The sequence below is a fragment of the Molothrus ater genome, chromosome 1, assembly GCF_012460135.2.
Source record: "Molothrus ater isolate BHLD 08-10-18 breed brown headed cowbird chromosome 1, BPBGC_Mater_1.1, whole genome shotgun sequence".
In the NCBI taxonomy this organism is placed as follows: domain Eukaryota; kingdom Metazoa; phylum Chordata; class Aves; order Passeriformes; family Icteridae; genus Molothrus; species Molothrus ater.
The window spans coordinates 106407312-106424242 of record NC_050478.2 but is presented as its reverse complement, the minus strand read 5'-3'; the positions used below and the strand labels follow the sequence as shown (position 1 = coordinate 106424242).

The following is a 16931-nucleotide window of genomic DNA, read 5'->3' as shown; positions in this document are numbered from 1 at the left end:
TATATACTAGCTTGTAACCAAATGTGGGAAAAAGAACACCTTACAAACATGTGGGATATTTAAAATTATTCTAGGAATATAGTGATCTGCAGTCTGCTGGCTGGGCAGAGGGAAAAGGAGAGTAGATTTTTAACTGCATCTTTCCCTATTCTCACTTTCTTCCTGACTCATCTCCAAGCCCTAATATCTGTTTACACATGAATTCTCATGTGACCTCTTAGTAAAATATAGTATCTGCTTTGCATCATTCACCAACATGAAAATGGACAGAAAGCTCATCTACTCAGTATAAATATCATAGATATTTGCATAAGCCTGAGTGCTAGATGCTGACCATAGTCAATGTGAGCTCATCATTATCTTCACTGTCTTTCTTCTCTTCAGGCTAACTCCTTCAATACAGCCACTCTTCCTCATAATGTACTTTTGTCTCTATCCTATAGCTGAGGTGCTGAGGATAACATCTGACAACAATACTATTAATGACAATTAACAGTAGCAGTGGTATTACTCAACATTTGCACCTCCTTTTGCTCCTTTTCATACTTGAAAATAGGGGTTGTTCCTACAAATTTCACTGTGAGTAAACAAAAGCTGCTTTATTTCCTATGCTGAGCTTGTGATTTCATTGCTTGTGTAAATACAAGTGTGGATTTGCAGAGCATCGGTTCTTCAGGCAGATTAAATTGTGCAGGCTGCTCTCAGATATTTTGCAAGTTTTACAGGCTTTTTCCAATGCATCTATTGCTATTTTCTAGAGCCCTCTGGTGGGGGGAGATTAGAAACATATGAAGTGTCAGCTTACTGAAAGGGAAAACACTAAAATAAATAAATTGGAGAGGGACAGGTTTTGCCATCAAACTAACATCACATACTCTGTATACAAGACAGCCTTTGTTATTTTTGAATCACAAAGAGCACTTGTATTAACAAGATATATACCAGCGTGAGTTCAGTCACTAATTTCAGTGAGTTAATTTAATACAAGGGTGAGCAAAGATCATCTTTCTCACCATTTGAGAATACTGAAGATCTCAGGATGTGAATTTGTTCCTTCTCAGAATCAGAAAAAGGGAAGCCCAGATTATTATATCAAAGGAAGAAATAACTTTTCTGTTTCTTTCAAAGGATTAATTCATAGTCCATGGAAAGCAGAGAACTGATTCAACAATGGTTTCCTGGGTTGCATGAGCAAGTCATAGGAATCTTCAGGTAGCACTGGGAAGAGAGACTATTTCTTTGATCAAGGTGGCAATGTTTTATTTAATGTAAAAAGTTGATTTCTCCTGAAACTTCTCATTAAAGGCTGTTTTTGCATTCTCAGTTTAGTTTGTCTTCCTCTTTCAAGCCAAGCCTACAGGCTGCAGAGGGTGGTGAGGGGAGCTGGCAAGCCCAAAAGGCAGAAGCAGGCACCCGGCTTTGTGGGGCCTCACTTCTGCGGTAAAGTCCATACAGGCAAAGCCTTTTTTAAAGGCCCATGAAAATTAGTGTGGCAGTACATAACTGCTGCAGTCTGGAGAATCAGGCCATTTAGAATCAAAAAGAGGAAAAGACACGAAACTAAATTCTACTTTCAGTGAGAAGTATTTCTAGTGCTTTAACTCCTTTTTGCCTTTGGGAAGAAAATCCATCACAAAGTTTAACTTACTCTGAATGTGCGTTTTCTGAGGCTTTGTGCTCAAATAATGGTTGCATAGGACTTTTCCACAGCAGATTGTTTCATGCTGGATTCCTTGATAATTGCCTTGTTTTGTAGTGGAGTTTTGAAGATAAAATTTCTAAAATACTTACCTTCACTGTAAGGCAGGATATTTTTACCCAATTCCCTGAGGGTGGATAATGTAATTCAATACTGAAAGTTGGTGATCACCTTGCATTGCTCCCTGGCTTCTGTAAACAACTTTCACTCCCTATGTGCAGGCACCCAGCTGCAGAATCTGCCTGTGCATGCTGAGATTTGTCTGTATCCTCTGTCCCATCTAATCACCTAGAATTCAAAGTATACAGGATACCTTTAGCCCTTATGTTTCAAATTTCCCTGTGTGTTTTAGGCATGGCTGGTGCCTTACTGGCCTTCAGAGCAATGCACAGAGCATTTTCACAGAGCAATGCACATTTCTATGTGCCAACTATGCAAGAGAAGGCAATAAAGGGGGCTCTACTCCACAAACTGAAGCAGTCCTAACTTAATACACCAACCTACCAACGGGTTTGGACACAGCTTTGCATTTGTCTCCCTGTAGGTTTTGATTGAGTAATCGATGCACATCAATTCCAGTAGGCTTGGGCAGCAAAATATCAGAGGGCACTGCAGTGAAGCCCTCAGCAGTCCTGTTTTGTTTGCAGGATGGGACAGCTCCCCTGTGGATTGCCTCGCAGATGGGTCACAGCGAAGTGGTGCGAGTGATGCTGCTCCGGGGAGCTGAGCGAGACGCCGCGCGCGATGTGAGTAGCGCTTCCTCCTGCACTCTGTCTGCAGCTGAATGCCTCACTTGGGGGCTGTAAGTCTGCCTGGATGGAGGCTTGGTGCCACCAGAGTCCGTCCTGTTTGTCAGGTTGCAAAGTCCCACCACAGCTTTCCTTTTCTCCATTGTGTCTGGGACAGCTTTCTGGAGGGACCTTCTGGAATAAGGGAATGGAAATGTCCCCATAGTTGAGAGACAAAGATGGTATATGCCGTCACTGGTTGATTTTATCCTGAAGTTTTCACCCACCAAAGAAACAAGCCTCCAGGTACCCTAAAACCAGCAGCACATGCTGTGGAGGTGCCCCCTCAAAGGTGATGAGCAGAGGTGAATCTCCGCTCTGCCGCATGGGGTTTCCCTCCAGCTTTTTCTTCCCCTCCAGCTTCCCCTACAAGGAGAATGCAGACAAGTAATTTTTGATATTCCTCTTTTTTTAAAGGATGGTACCACTGCTTTACTGAAGGCTGCCATTAAAGGCTACAACAATGTGATAGAAGAGTTGCTGAAATTCTCTCCCACACTTGGCCTGCTGAAGGTTAGTAGTGAAACACAGAGATTTTTTCAGCAGAACACAAGAAAACAAAGGCTCTGATGAAAAATCTGTCATTTATGACTTCCCTAGTGGAAAATGATAGGAGTTTGAGCCAAAAAAATTAAAGAAAAAAAAAAAAGAAATCATCTTTTTTAGCCTTAATGCCACTCACAAATCTTTTTAAACAAAACTGTGAATTTAATTCTTGGAATGAGGAAGCACATTGTGTCACAGAAGAAATCCTACTTTTTGTCACTTGATTTTATTTCTACTGTAAGTAGATTACTCTTGAGTGTACAATTTTAACATTATACCCAGCCTTCTATTGCATTTAGTCAGCAAAATATATGAGACCCATTGTGAGCAGATTCTCTACTTGATTTTGTTTTCCTCTGAATTCATAAAGTGACTTGAAAAATAACAGCTATTTGGAAGCTGCTTTTTAATGGGTGACCTAATCTTATGTGTCCATTAATCACATACTTTGATAGCCTCTGTGCACGCAAATGATTGGCAAACTTAATGTACTTGAAAATGTAGGTGGCATCAACTTAGTTATTAATTTTGAGTATGAAATAGCTTCTGCACATATTTGAACTGTCAGTTTGCAACCACAAACAAACAAAAGGCCAGCCATAAAAACCCCCACCTATCAGCTGCCTGACACTGAGGCCATTAATCATCAGAGAGAGAAGATAAAATGCACAGATGGCTTCCATTACTGCTTGTGCTTCTGTTTCACTTGTTAATAACTGATTTTGCCAGGCAGAAACAAGTGCTGCGTTCATGTCACCTCTGATCTATTGCCAAGGCTGATTATTAAAAGGAAATACTGCTGTGGTAACGTGATCTTGACTCTCATTTTTATTAAAGCATTTAAAATCACATCCTTCACATCCCACTAGAGGCTGCTAGCACCCTAAATCAGACCCTATGCTTTTGATGACCTAATCTCTCCCATGTTACTTCTTTCTCGCTTGTAGGTCTGTTCTTTGCAAGCATTTGTGTTTCACTGCCTTTTGCTTTTCTTCCCGTGCACGGGACAAACACCTCCACTGGGATTTCCTAGAATGGGACCTCTGCTCTGCATGCAGCTGTCCTGAGTGGCAACGTGAGGACAGTGGCGCTGCTCCTTGAGGCAGGAGCGGATCCGTGCCTGAGGAACAAGGTGGGTCCTGGCTCTCCATCCTTCCAGGCACAGTGGAGTACTCAGCAGTAGAGCCATGTGTGCCATCGAGGTGGGAGCAGCCCATGCTTCTATGTAGAATTCAGGGCATTGCCAATACAAAAAAAAAAGATTAAAAAATCCCAAATTACATGCACCTTTCCCATATCTTATGTAGATCTGTTAGGTTTTTTTATTAGTTTCGCATTCTTTTGATAACAGCAATTTTTCTATAGGAAACTTACCACAGTTTTATCCCATGAAGTGTTTTAACATTACATGTTTCATAATTTCTGAGAATATGTCTTCTTCTGGCATGTTTCTGAACTATTTGCTGCTAGGGTTTGATATGGGTTTGTTAAGCTGTAAATGAATGGTCTGGCATTGACTTCTGGGTGAGTGAAAGTTTGTAAAACAAGTAATCCAGCACATATGTTGTAAATATTTTGGTCATTTAATATAAAATCTGTGGCTGTTAATTTCTGCATCATTCCACTTGATGGCAGCACAGTTAATGCCACTCAGACAGTAGCCTCTGTTAATAGACATTTTGGGTTTATAATAGAACCTGAAAATGCACAAGGTCTTTCTGCTGCTGATAATGATCTACAGCAGCAGGGGTGTGCAGTAGAAGAAAGTGGCTGAAACCTCTCCTACTGATTTTTTTGTTTTATTTTGTTTTTTGGGTTTTGTTGTTGTTGTTTTTGTAAACACATGCCATTTGGTATGACAGAGCATATTTGTAGGACAGAATTACTGATTTTCAGAAATAGCTTCATCATAAATACTTTGTGTTACCAAAATTGTATTCAATAAATAAACAAAAACAATAACAAACTCATGTTCTATTACCAACCTTACAGCATAACAGTATTTTAAGTCAGGCCTTGGAGTTTTATGGACATTAGTAGATAAGGACCTGCCTCATCTTCCCTGAACAATCAGCAGCTATGCTCTCCTTTACATCTGTGGCAGAAGCATAGGGAACCCAAGGGCATTTAGGCTGGACAGTCAGCACAAAATAAGCTGTCACTCAAATTCCATTCTGGGATTGTTTTGAAGACTTAAATGAGACTTGAACAGTGAAAGATGGTTTCCTAGGATATTTTCAACAGTGCTGGAGACAACGCTAGAAAAAGCCCATGTCATTATAATGACCAGTACAATCTTCTCTAGGGTGTAATGCTTTCAACCATGATTGGGAAATACTCTTTCATTTCTGCTAACCTCAAGGGGTTTTTCGTTCCAGGCAAATGAATTGCCAGCAGAACTAACAAAAAATGAATGCATCCTCCGACTCCTCCGTGCAAAGGAAAAGCAAAGGAAAAGCTAATGCAGCTCTACAGCAGATGCAGTTTGACAGAGATGTGCCCTGACCACAAGCAGCATGACAGTAATCCTAGGTTGGAACAGTTTGAGAACTGATTAGCCTGTCTAGTACACGCTCCCTGAATGCACCAGGCCCTTGCCGAGGGTCACCATGGGCTGGGGCCTTCACCCGGCGTCACTGAACGCGGGACCATGATGAGAGCAGGAGGTGGCCCAGGAGCTGCCTCTGCACCACAGCCCTGCCTGTCCTCTGGGATCCCACCGCTCCCAGCACCCACGTTTGCTCCCCATGCATCCCAGCACAGGCAAGCACCCCAGCTGCTTCAGACACACATCCCCACGCTGTCATGGCACACACCCGTGACAGTGCGGGTAGGGAGCACTCGGCCCTGTGCCAGAAGGATACCCTGACCTTGCAGCTGTTTGGATTCAGCTGGTCATGGAGCAGCCCCATGGCGCCCCTGCCCTCCATTTGCTGACAGTGACCATTCCTCTCTACCTCCAAGTGCCACGTGAGACTAGAGGTGAGATGCTGCCCGAGCCATCACAACAGCAAAAGTTCTCCTGTCAGCCAGGGCTGAGGTAACATTTTTGCTACTACATGATGCTCCATAAAAATGATCAAGAATATTACAAATGATGTCAAAAGCTACCAACCAAACAAAAAGCAAGGGGAAGTCCTCTCAATTGCAGCATCTTGATCTGCCAATCTGTCCAGCAACAAAAACACAGCAGAGCAGTTGATTTTGAGATGCCTACGCAGCTTATGGGGATTCTTCCCCAACTTTGTGCGCCTTTTTTTGGGTAGAGGAGGACTGGGTGCTGAGCAAACCAATAATGCCCAAAAGCGCATTTTTCCACAGGTGCAAGTACATCAGAAACTCAGCTGTCAGGCACAACAAACCGCACAGATGCTACACAAGTGGTATGTGTATGTTCTGCACCCAGATATGTGACACTATGGTTTGGTACCCACAGCTACTATGCAAAGCACTCATTCCCCAGGTCTGTGGCAGGAGCTAAGGGAGAAGTGCACAGTGCACAGGTGATTCAACAGTTGGTGAGAGGGTTACACGTGGCCATACCTGAACAGACCCACTAATTATTGCAGAAAATGGAAAATTAAGTCTGAACAGCAGTTTTGGCCTTTATTGTGGTCAAGACACTTAGACATGCTACTAGTGCCTGTGTGGGGAAGGCAGTGCAAATTGCAGGTGGCTTGTGAGGACCTATGTTTTAACCATTTTGCTCTAAGACACCCCATTAAAACCCAGTCATTTCTGCAGTATAAACAGTATACACCATGTCCTGTTAGCCACAAAAACATTAGAGATTAATTTACAGTGAGTTGAGGTAAGAGGTTAGTTCAGTACATAAATCCAGTCAATTTACCCACTTTCAAACCTTGGCAAATTATTGAATTGCTTTAAAAGCTGAAGACAAGGAAGATTGTAAGGACAAAAAATAATTCTTGCTTAAGAAATGTCTGCCTGTGTTTCAGCTGAACTGCTGCATTTTTGCTTTGGTGAGTTAAAAGGAAATCTATAAGTGAGCTAACACAAATGAATGTAGTCTATGTATTGCAAATTAGCCATATGAATTATCAAATTATAAAGTTATTCCTTTTGTGAGTAAATTAGGTAAGAAGTCAGTGTTCTGGTGAAGAGAACAGAACCAGGTGTACCTTTTCCTGCATGCTGGAATTCCTATTCAAGTTCTATTCTGCATTAAATAGGAAAGCTTTAAGTTTTCCAACAATGTAATAGGAAAAATTTATTTGTTTAGGTAATTTATGCTGCTGTATTTTTAAATGAAAATAATGTTGTGCCTAACAGAAACTTGCAGATGAACTGGTGCAGAACCAAAGAATTATGCAAGATGCTTAAAGAGTGATTGTATCCAGGGTTAAGTTCTGCAAGAGACTAAAAAATACTGAGCATGCAGAAATCTCAAGAGCCTTATTGGGATCTTAAATTGCACAGCATTACAAGGGACTGCACTCTAATTTCTTTAACAAACAACTCTGGAGAGGACAGGTTTATTTGGAGCCTCCAGTGGGCTGAAGATGAACATACTTCCGATACTATTTTGGAGAACAGTAGAGGGACTATGGGCAGCCTGGCCTCAATACTAATCTTTCACCCTAAATTTTCTACAGATCAACAACTGGCAACAACTACGCTCTCAAGGTGAAAAGCCCTTTCATATTTGTAAAGGAGGTGAATAATTAGAAGGTCTTCAGTAGCTATGCAATAAATACTCTTAATATCAGACAGGCTGTAGTAATCACACAGTCCTCCTAAAAAATGTGGAAGCACCCATTTTTGGTGAAGGTCTCCTATTTTTTCTTGATAGCAGAGCATAGGAGAGAGGACAAGGCAAGGCAACAGTGGTCCTGCAACAGCTGAAGTAAGGAAGCTGAGACATCAAATGCAGGTATCCAGTATCTACAGGTGGTCCTTCCTTTCTGCCAGGTATATTTTCTTGAGAGAGTTGTCTTATCCCAAAGGGAGCAGTTACTCAGCAAAGAGCTTCTTCAATATGCCTGTCCATGAGAAGATGCATGTCTGCTCCTCACCACTTAGAGTAGGAATTTCCAAGTCCTGTATCCAGCTGCCTCTATGAATGGTCAGTGCAGCTGGGGATCTCTTGAAATATGTGAAGAACACCTGGGTCCCTGTGTCCCATACAGAGCATCTGCTGACCTTCTGAGAGGATACAGCTACCAGGTTTGGGTGGGTTTTTTTGTTTGGGTTTTTTGTTTGTTTGTTTTGTTGTTGTTGTTGTTGTTGTTGTTTTTGTGGGTGGGGTTTTTTGCTGTTCTTTTTTTTTTCCTTTTTTGGTTGGTTTGTTTTGTTTGTTTTTTTGGTTTTTGGTTTTGGTTTTTTTTGAGTGATCTTGTGCTATAATGGGCTTTTCTTATTTTTGAACAACATTTGAAATGTGGGGCTAGCACAGGTTAAAGGGAGAGATTTGCTGGTCTCTTCTTGCTCTTGTTAGTGCTGGCTGATACAACACACAGGATCTGTCATGGAGAACTGGCACTGAAGTCTTTCTCTGCCTGATTCAGGCTGAAGTTGAATCTAGCTTCAGCAAAGACACTATTCAACCAAAATGAGACTTCTGGCAAGGAAACCTTCTTTTTGGGAGCATTTGTTTCATCTTGGAGCCTTTGGAGAGAGGGATGGTTTCAGTTTTGGGCTCCCTGTAACCCAAAGGTGCTTAATCTGCCTGTATATGGGCTCTAAAGTTGCAATACTGTTTATCACCATGCAATTAATGTTTTCACAAGGAAACCTTTATAATTATTAGTATTTATGTAGCTGGTGTTATCTTTAAAGTGTTCAGTAAATACTGCTGTGGTTTGTTTGTTGTATTAAAAAGGAAACCCGTTTTCCCTTGGTGGCTGAAATGATTCACTAATACTGGCAGCTGTTCTTTGCATAGTTGTGGTGCCTTTTGTGTAAAGTTTTCCAAGTGCTCTACAGATTTTATTTACCTTTGTAAGTTCCAAAATGTATTGCTGAGGTAAGCAAGGAAGTAAATTATTTTATTCACAGACCAGTGAAACAAACTAGCTCTTCATCAGTTCATGACAACAGAAAATAGTAAATTTAGACATTTAGATTTAGAAATTATGGGATGCTAAACTAATGTCATAGATGACAGGATGAAGATAGATATAAAGATGTGAAATAGAACTGGGACAGAATAACACAACAAATTTCTTCTGAGATGGGTTTTGGGCTTTCTTTTCCCTTTAAAGTGTAATATATATCTCCATCTTACACCCAAAACAAATAAGCTCCACTAGCACAACGATTTCAGGTTTGCTTTTCTGCACATTCAAAGCCGAGGCTCAGCCTGCTATCCCCTCTACATTTATGCAGGTGCTGTTAGCCTGGTGACCTCCCATCAGCTGCAAGTGAGTACAATGGATGTGCAACCAAGCAAAAGACCACACCATGAGTCAATGAAAAATATAGGGCATTTTTCCTCTATTTCACTAGTATCAAGCTGTCACCGTTGATCTCATTTCAGAGGAAGGAGACACACTCTTTCAAGGAGAGAAAGAAGATAAAACTTTATTTTTTACATCACTTTATACAGAGTTTCATAAACTCTCTCGTGTCTATCTCCTATTGATTGGTAACAAGATGTTACCCCATAGTAATTGGTCAGTCTTGGACAAGGTGCAAGAAAGGGTTGTTTGTGAGATATTGTTTTTGTTCTTTTACTGAGACAGTCAGGATTGTTGAATTAGGTGCAAGAAAATAGTCCTGATCTGTAGAATTATTTTTGCTGTTGCTTCTGTTTTCATGAAGAGCTGTTAGCTTTCCCATGGCTATGTTGAACCAAGACTCAGTAAGCAAGGCCTTACACAGGCCTGCTGTTGGCTACCACATCAAGCAGTTGTGTGATAGGGATGAGCACAAGGAAAAACCTGCAGGGTCTAGAGAGGTGACATCCCAGCATAGACATAGTAGTGGTGGAGCCTCAGAGGTACCAAAATACATGGAGCTTGTAATTTGGATTATCACTGCAGTGCAGTATGCAGAGACATCTATTCAGTAATGATACAAAAGGCAATATTGTTCCACTTGACTTGCACATGCCTTTCTTCTCCTGGATTTAAACCATCTCACTATTGATTCACCACTTTTGTTTAGCTTAGAAGAGCTGAGAGAATTAGAGCATGAGATCAAATAGCTGCAGGTTATATTTAATGCTCTTTACAATGATGATTATCTGCCTCAGAGTTAATTGCAAGAATAATTCATGCTTCCTTTTCCAGCCAGTCCTAGTGACTATTGGAAAATCCACAAGTTAACCAAATCTGGTGTCTCTGAAATTTCAGAACTGTAGTACAGAAAATGAGGTAGCACAACCTCCAGCCTATTTGTACTCCATTTGATATGAATACTGAACAGACATAAAATACAGCCCTTGTCTCGAGTCATTGGTGTTAGAATGGTAATGTTTGCTATGAGCCTAACCAAAGGTAATACACAAGGCTCTTTTTCCCAGCAACAGGATATTGTACTGCACACCTGGGACTAAATGGAGTTGTGCCTCCTCACAGCAGCTCTGCTTTTGGCCCCTGGGAATGTCAGGAGAGTTTCATACTGTCCTGAATTCTGCCCTTTTTTTGACCTGATCTTCTATGCATTTGATAAAGTATATATAAACTTATGTAGCTCCACGTGAGACTAATATTCTACAACTGGAATGTTGCTTTACTAAAATATCCATATTTTAAATATTTTCCATAGTTTCCATATCATTTCAACAAAAATATACTACTCAGATAATCTTGTTTCCGCATACTTCAAGATTTCTTTGCTTTCTTCTCTATTCTACTCTTTTTACAATACTAGAATTAATTTCTTATTTACACAAAGACCACTTTGTTCTATTCCACTCAATTGATTAGACTGTTATTGTTTTCCAGGTCTTCAGAGATGAGATAGCATTCACAAAAAAGAAAAGAAAAAAAGAAAAAAAAGAAAAAACAAATGGTGTGTCTTGGGAACAGGAAAACTTAATTTATTAATTTAGCATAACATAACAAGGTTTATTTCAAACATCCAGACATCACTGACAAAGTTCCCTTTACATTAACATCCATTAGGTCAGATCTCTCTGAAGGGAAGATTATAAAAAGTAACATTAGGAACCAAAGGAATAAGACAGTACTATTAATTAGTCAAACACGTCTTGGTGGTTCTGTTTTATTCCTAGATGTAAAACTAGCCCTTACACTGATCTGAAATATTTCAGCTAAAAAAAGTCAACACCCTGTTGATATGTTTATTATGGTGTGTAGTGGATTATGTGCATTATAAAAAGGAAAAGGTCTACACTGAAGCCCATATTTTGACATATTTTCACTGTGTTTGATATCCCAGGCTTTTTGCCTTATTCATACAATTTTCTATTGTGATGAGCTACATTTTGAGTAGCTCATCATCAAAAATTCCTACAGCCATTACTCAATAAATCATCTCACTCTATTCAGAGAATATAAAGGGAAAGTATTGTGACTTGTTCGTGGCCTAAATCACTACAAAGGATGGTTTCTGGCAGTGAAAAGCTTCTTAATTTTGCATATGAAAGCATATCAAAATACGATCAAGAGTCTGAAACTAGACAAATTCAAACATCAAGCTGTAGATTTTCAAGACTGAGGATAATTATTTCAGAAACAAATTGTTGAGATGGTTCCTTCTTCATTTGAGTCAAAAAAACCCCGACAACTATTTTTCATTCTGAAAGATGTGTAGCAGCTGAAACATTTTGTGTTTAATGCAGGAATTACTGGATGAAATTATATGACATACAGGAACTAACATTATGTGATCATAATAGTCCCTTTGATCTTGAAATATATGAATCAATACACTTTTTGCTTCACCTCCTCTGTGACTTAGAGAGATGCTAACTCTCATGGGATCAATAACAGGACCATATGCCTAGCAACTGTGGCAAAATGAAATCTGAGACACATACCTACGCTGTCTCTAGATAATCCATTTTGCTCTCACAATGTTGAGAAGGCACTTTAACTGGACTAATGCTCTAATGTCCTGCTTTTAATGTCAAGGCAGTTGGTTCAGAACTGGCACCAGAGCTGCATAGTGCTGTACCTTGCCAGGGAACAAGGATCAGCAGAGTGATCTGGGATGTGCTATTGGGGAACATAGCTAAGTGAAGAAGGAACATGGGACACAACTTTTTGGGATGGCAAATGGCTTGGATGAACAGATGGAGCATGACAATAACCTGCAGTGCAGAGCTGAAACACTCTGCAGTTTTATACAACTTGCACAGATATGTTCTTGTGTGGTATATACAAGCACATGTATGCATGCATCCAGCATATGGATATAGGCTCTCATAATACCTTGGAAAAGTGTCATCATGACCTCATGATGTGCTTGCCTGGAATATATTGCATAAGAGGCAGAAGAATTATTCTGCTTTCCGAAGACTCCAAGAACAGTTTCTGCAGGTGGTGCCTTGGCCATGCTACTGCATCAGACCCGACTCACTGGGACAAACTGATATAAAACTGACAAAAAGTCTTTGAATCCAAATCAGTCTGTTCCTCAGGTGAATTGTAGTTTAGAAACCCATCTCCTGTTCTTCCTGACAAATCAGATTTTGGTAGTGCCCTTAGGCACTCCTCTGCGACAGTTCTGCCCATATTCTCCACTTGGACAGCAAATTGTCACCACGTGGCAGCATGGTGCTATAAGGGCTCAGTAAACTGATGGTCATGCAAACCATACACAGCTGTTAGTTGGTCAAACTTTGAATTTGTCAGCATTTCAGTGCTTATGCACAGTGTCTGGCATGAAGATACACTGCACATATTTGCTCACAGCAGTAAGTGCAGAGTGTCTGCTGACTCCACTGCAATAATAAGCTGCACTTCTACAGTGTTTTTCTTCAACAGCTCAGTGGTTCATACCTGGTTTTGGAGCTCTTGGGCCACATATTGTCAGGCAATTGACACCTCTTTATAGAAGAGGAAATCGCACTGGCTAGATTGGGACCTGCCCACTTCATCCAGCAAGTTTGTAGCAAAGCTGGAACAGACATTGAGTTTATTCAATTCAAGTCCCAAGCTTTTGCTAGAATGCAATAAATAACTTTACCTACGTGTAATAAAAATTAACAAGTTTCAATTACTTCAATGATAAATGAAGAAAGGATGTGATTTAAGAACTGTTGAAGGTTAAATAAGGACACACTGGCACAAGTTAGTGGAGCAAAATACACTAGCGCAGATAAAAAGATGAAAAGATGATAAAGAGACTTGATTAAGCATCACCTGACACACTACTTGCATATTTAAGTGAGTACTGGCAGCATCAGACATTGCTCTCAGCCCCCTCACTCTGAATTTATGCCACATGGTTAATCTGAAGCCAAGAGCATCTGACCAAAATGACAGGTACATTGAGTTGTGTATAATTAAAAGCCGAGCAGGCCTCCACAGCTGGGGGAGGCAGACAAATGAGAGCTGATCAAAAGAATACAAATAGTTTATAACACCAAATAGGAAACATCAGGTTTGTTTGGTACTAGCATTATTCTGGTTTGGCTGGAGAAACAGTTTTGGAACAGGCTACAGTGGTTTTGTCTGAGTCTATGAAAACCAGACATATGAGAAACTGGGTGAAACTTCTCACTCACCTGTTGCAGCTTGTCTGCACACAGATTGCAAGACATCCCCAAGGAAAACATCCCACTTTCCCATGTGCTTGTGCAGGGTGTTGCTTACCATAGCTCCCAGTCCTTGCAAGTGCCTCTGAGTGGCATTGCAATAGAAACAATAAAGGCTCATTATAAATTATGGAGAATAAACAGCAATAGACATTTTAATTGATTTTGCTGCAAAACAGTCATGTACTGTGTTTCCATTGGTAGGCAAAAGTAACTCGACAGATTGCCATATAGAAATTGCAAGGTCATTACCACTAGGTGTTCAGTTTCTACTGTTTCTACAGTTTCTACTGTAACACAGGTTACGTTTCTGCATTGAATAAAGGGATGGGTACACAGTAAAGTCCATACCTCTGCAGACAACAGTCCTGGCTTTCCATCAAAGACACAAAACACAATGAAGTGATTTCATATGAGCTTTCCAGGCAACTTTACACCATTCAGGGTATCCAGTGAGGGAAAGGGCTGATTTGACCCTAATGGACAATTAAAGGACTTGTTCAATGAATTAGTAGCAGGTTCTTCTTCCAGGCAGGAAAATTTTGTTTTGTATACACTGCTGAGAACCAGAATAAGTGTTTCCCATAAACCTTCCAAGTCCATAACAGTTATGTATAATTCTGGGTTTAAAAGAGAACCTTATAAAACATAACTCGATAAATGTCCTTCTGAAGGAGCAGGAAGGAATGAGATTGTTCTCTTTTGGGCCGTGTGTATCACAGACAAGGCAATGAGCTGTTGTCAGCATGTTGGTTAACTGGGTTAACTATTCCAGGCTACTTTTTCCCTGCCCACAAAGAACGAGATAACCTTAAGGTGACACAGTCATGGTGCCAGCTTTGTCATTGCTAACACTCATGCAATTGTGCTTAAATGCCCGTGAGCTGCCAGGTATAGCTCTGCATCCCCATCCCCCAAATCTGGCACAGAGCTGTGACCAAGACCAATGGCTGCAGAAGGACTGAAGGCATACCCTGCTCTGTTCACCTGGCTGTCAGGGTATCGAGGCCACATAAAAACAGATACTTGTCTGAGTTCCAGCATCTGCCATTGCACAAGACTGCAGTGTTTGTTAATTGGTCTTCATGCCTACATCACTTCAAAAAGGCAGCACTCTGAGAGATTGCACTGGAGTAACAGTATGAATTTAGTCAGCCAGCTAGAGATACTTGTGAGAGAATTCCATAAATATTAAAATACTACCCCTTCTCTCTCTTTGTGCTGCAGCTGGTAGACAAGGGTGATGTTAATTATTTTATGGTGAAAGTTGTCCTTGCAGTAGCTTTTCTCTTGCTTGTTCCACAACACTCTACATTGGTTCTCTCTCAGCTGTCATTCTTAAATCACTTATTCACTGTGTAATTTATACAGAAAGAAAATACCATTTCTGTTCAGTTTTGCTATCCTTCACATTTTTTTCCCAAGCACTGAAACAAGGTTCTTGCATTTTTTTACCTGACAGCTATACAAGCTATGCCCACTGAATTCTGTGCTTAAGTGGAATGCCTGGAACTAGTTCTCCTGCTTCTAGAATCATACTGCATAGTCCTGAATAAATTTATTATTTATGACATGAAAATTAAAACACAATATAACTTTAACTACTCTAGCTTTGTTTGGCACTTGCCAAATGCCAAGTCTTGCATTTCGGGTGGAGTAATCCCACAGAAAAGTACAAGCTGGGCAGTGGCTAGATGGAAAACAGTTTGGAAGAAAAGAACAGGGTGGTTGGACGAAATGCTGAACATGAGTCAGCAAGCTGCATCATCAGCAAGAGGGTGGTCAGTAGGTCAAGGGTTAGGGTTCTTTCTCTCTTCGGGACATGTCAGATGCCATTGAAGTGCTGTGTCCAGGTTTAGGCTCTCCAGAACAAACAAGAAAAAAACCCCAAAAACCAAACACATGCCCCCTCGCCAAAAAAAAAAAAAAAAAAAAAAAGGGAAGGAAAAAAGGAAACAAACAGACAAAAAAAAAAAAAAAAAAGATACTGACATACTGTAGCAAAATCTATTTTACTGCCACCCCAACAGCCGGGGTTGCTGGAGCTGTGAGCTGCGTTTCTCAGCCCAAAGCAGAAAGCTGGCTGTACTGGCTGTAGGAACATTTTACTAATCACTGCAGCTACCAAACGGGAAGATGTGAAGAAGGAGTCACACTCTTCTCAGTCAGGCACCATGACAGCACAAGAGGCAATAGCCTACAGATGGAAAATCTCTTTAGATACAGGAAAACATTTTACTCCAAGTGTGGTCACTCAGTGGAAGAGTCTGTCCAAAGAAGCTGTGAAATCTCCATCTCTGAAGCTATTAATAGCAGGACAATTCCCTGAGCCACCTGCTCTAACCGGGTTCTACCCTGAGCGGAAAGTCGGATTACCGTGACCCTGGGGAGGCTGCCGGCCAACACGCCAGCCCGAGTCAGTCTGGCTCTGACACCCAGACGAGTCTGCGTTCCCGTCAGCAGATGGCAACATCAGCTAAATTACATGTTTTATTCCAGCACGGCAATGCGAGTTACCTGTCGAGGAAGGCAATAAAGAGGTGGGGAAATTAGAGACTGCAGGCACGGGAATGCCTCACACCCTGCTTTTATTGTGCCTCTTCCCAGACAGGTCCCGAAATGCTCCCAAACAGAGTCCAAACAAGCAGAGCCCAAGGCAACAGAGCCCAAACAGGCAGATAGCTCTGGCAGAGCGCAGCCAGCACTCCCAGAACTGCTGATTGCGACAGCGGTCAGCTCCAGCCGGGAACGGAACGGGCAGCGGGCACAGCCCCGGGACAGCGGCCCTTGGCCGGGCAGCCCAGACCCCCCGGTCCTTGTATCTGATTGCACCCTCACGGCACGCAGGGCTGCCCGACGAGTCCTCAGAAATAACCAAGCAGTGGCTTTGAAGCCCAATTAAGGCGCTTTCCCAAATGCAAAGGTTTTTAACGAGACTTTTGGTATTTACAAACTACGCGATTAACACTCCCGCGCGGGGACGATGCCGCTGCCCGGCTGCCGGTGCAGCTTGGGCGGGATGGTCCATCCCGGAGGAGCACGGCTCCGTTCCCGCACCGGGACGAGCTTCCCACCGGGGCCCCACAGAGCATCGCGCCCCGCACCCCGGCGGCGCGGAGCGGCCGTGGCGTGACGGGAGCCCCGCCCGCCGCCGCCGCCGGGACAGGCCGTGCTGGGGAGGCGGTGCCGGGGGCGGTGTTTCTGGGCA

The 16931-nt window shown here is 41.8% G+C and overlaps 1 protein-coding gene across 2 annotated transcripts in view; it reads left to right on the top strand.

Moving 5' to 3' along the window:
* The window catches only part of ANKRD29 (ankyrin repeat domain 29), a 29402-nt gene extending 22153 nt beyond the window's left edge, over positions 1–7249 (top strand). For both annotated transcript variants that reach the window (XM_036379003.1, XM_036379002.1), the window contains 4 exons: positions 2347–2445; positions 2905–3000; positions 4067–4165; positions 5412–7249. In XM_036379003.1, the coding sequence (XP_036234896.1) occupies positions 2347–2445; positions 2905–3000; positions 4067–4165; positions 5412–5495 (378 nt within the window). In that variant the 3' untranslated portion in view covers positions 5496–7249. The remainder of the gene's footprint in view (positions 1–2346; positions 2446–2904; positions 3001–4066; positions 4166–5411) is intronic.
* The last annotated feature ends 9682 nt before the right edge of the window (positions 7250–16931 follow it).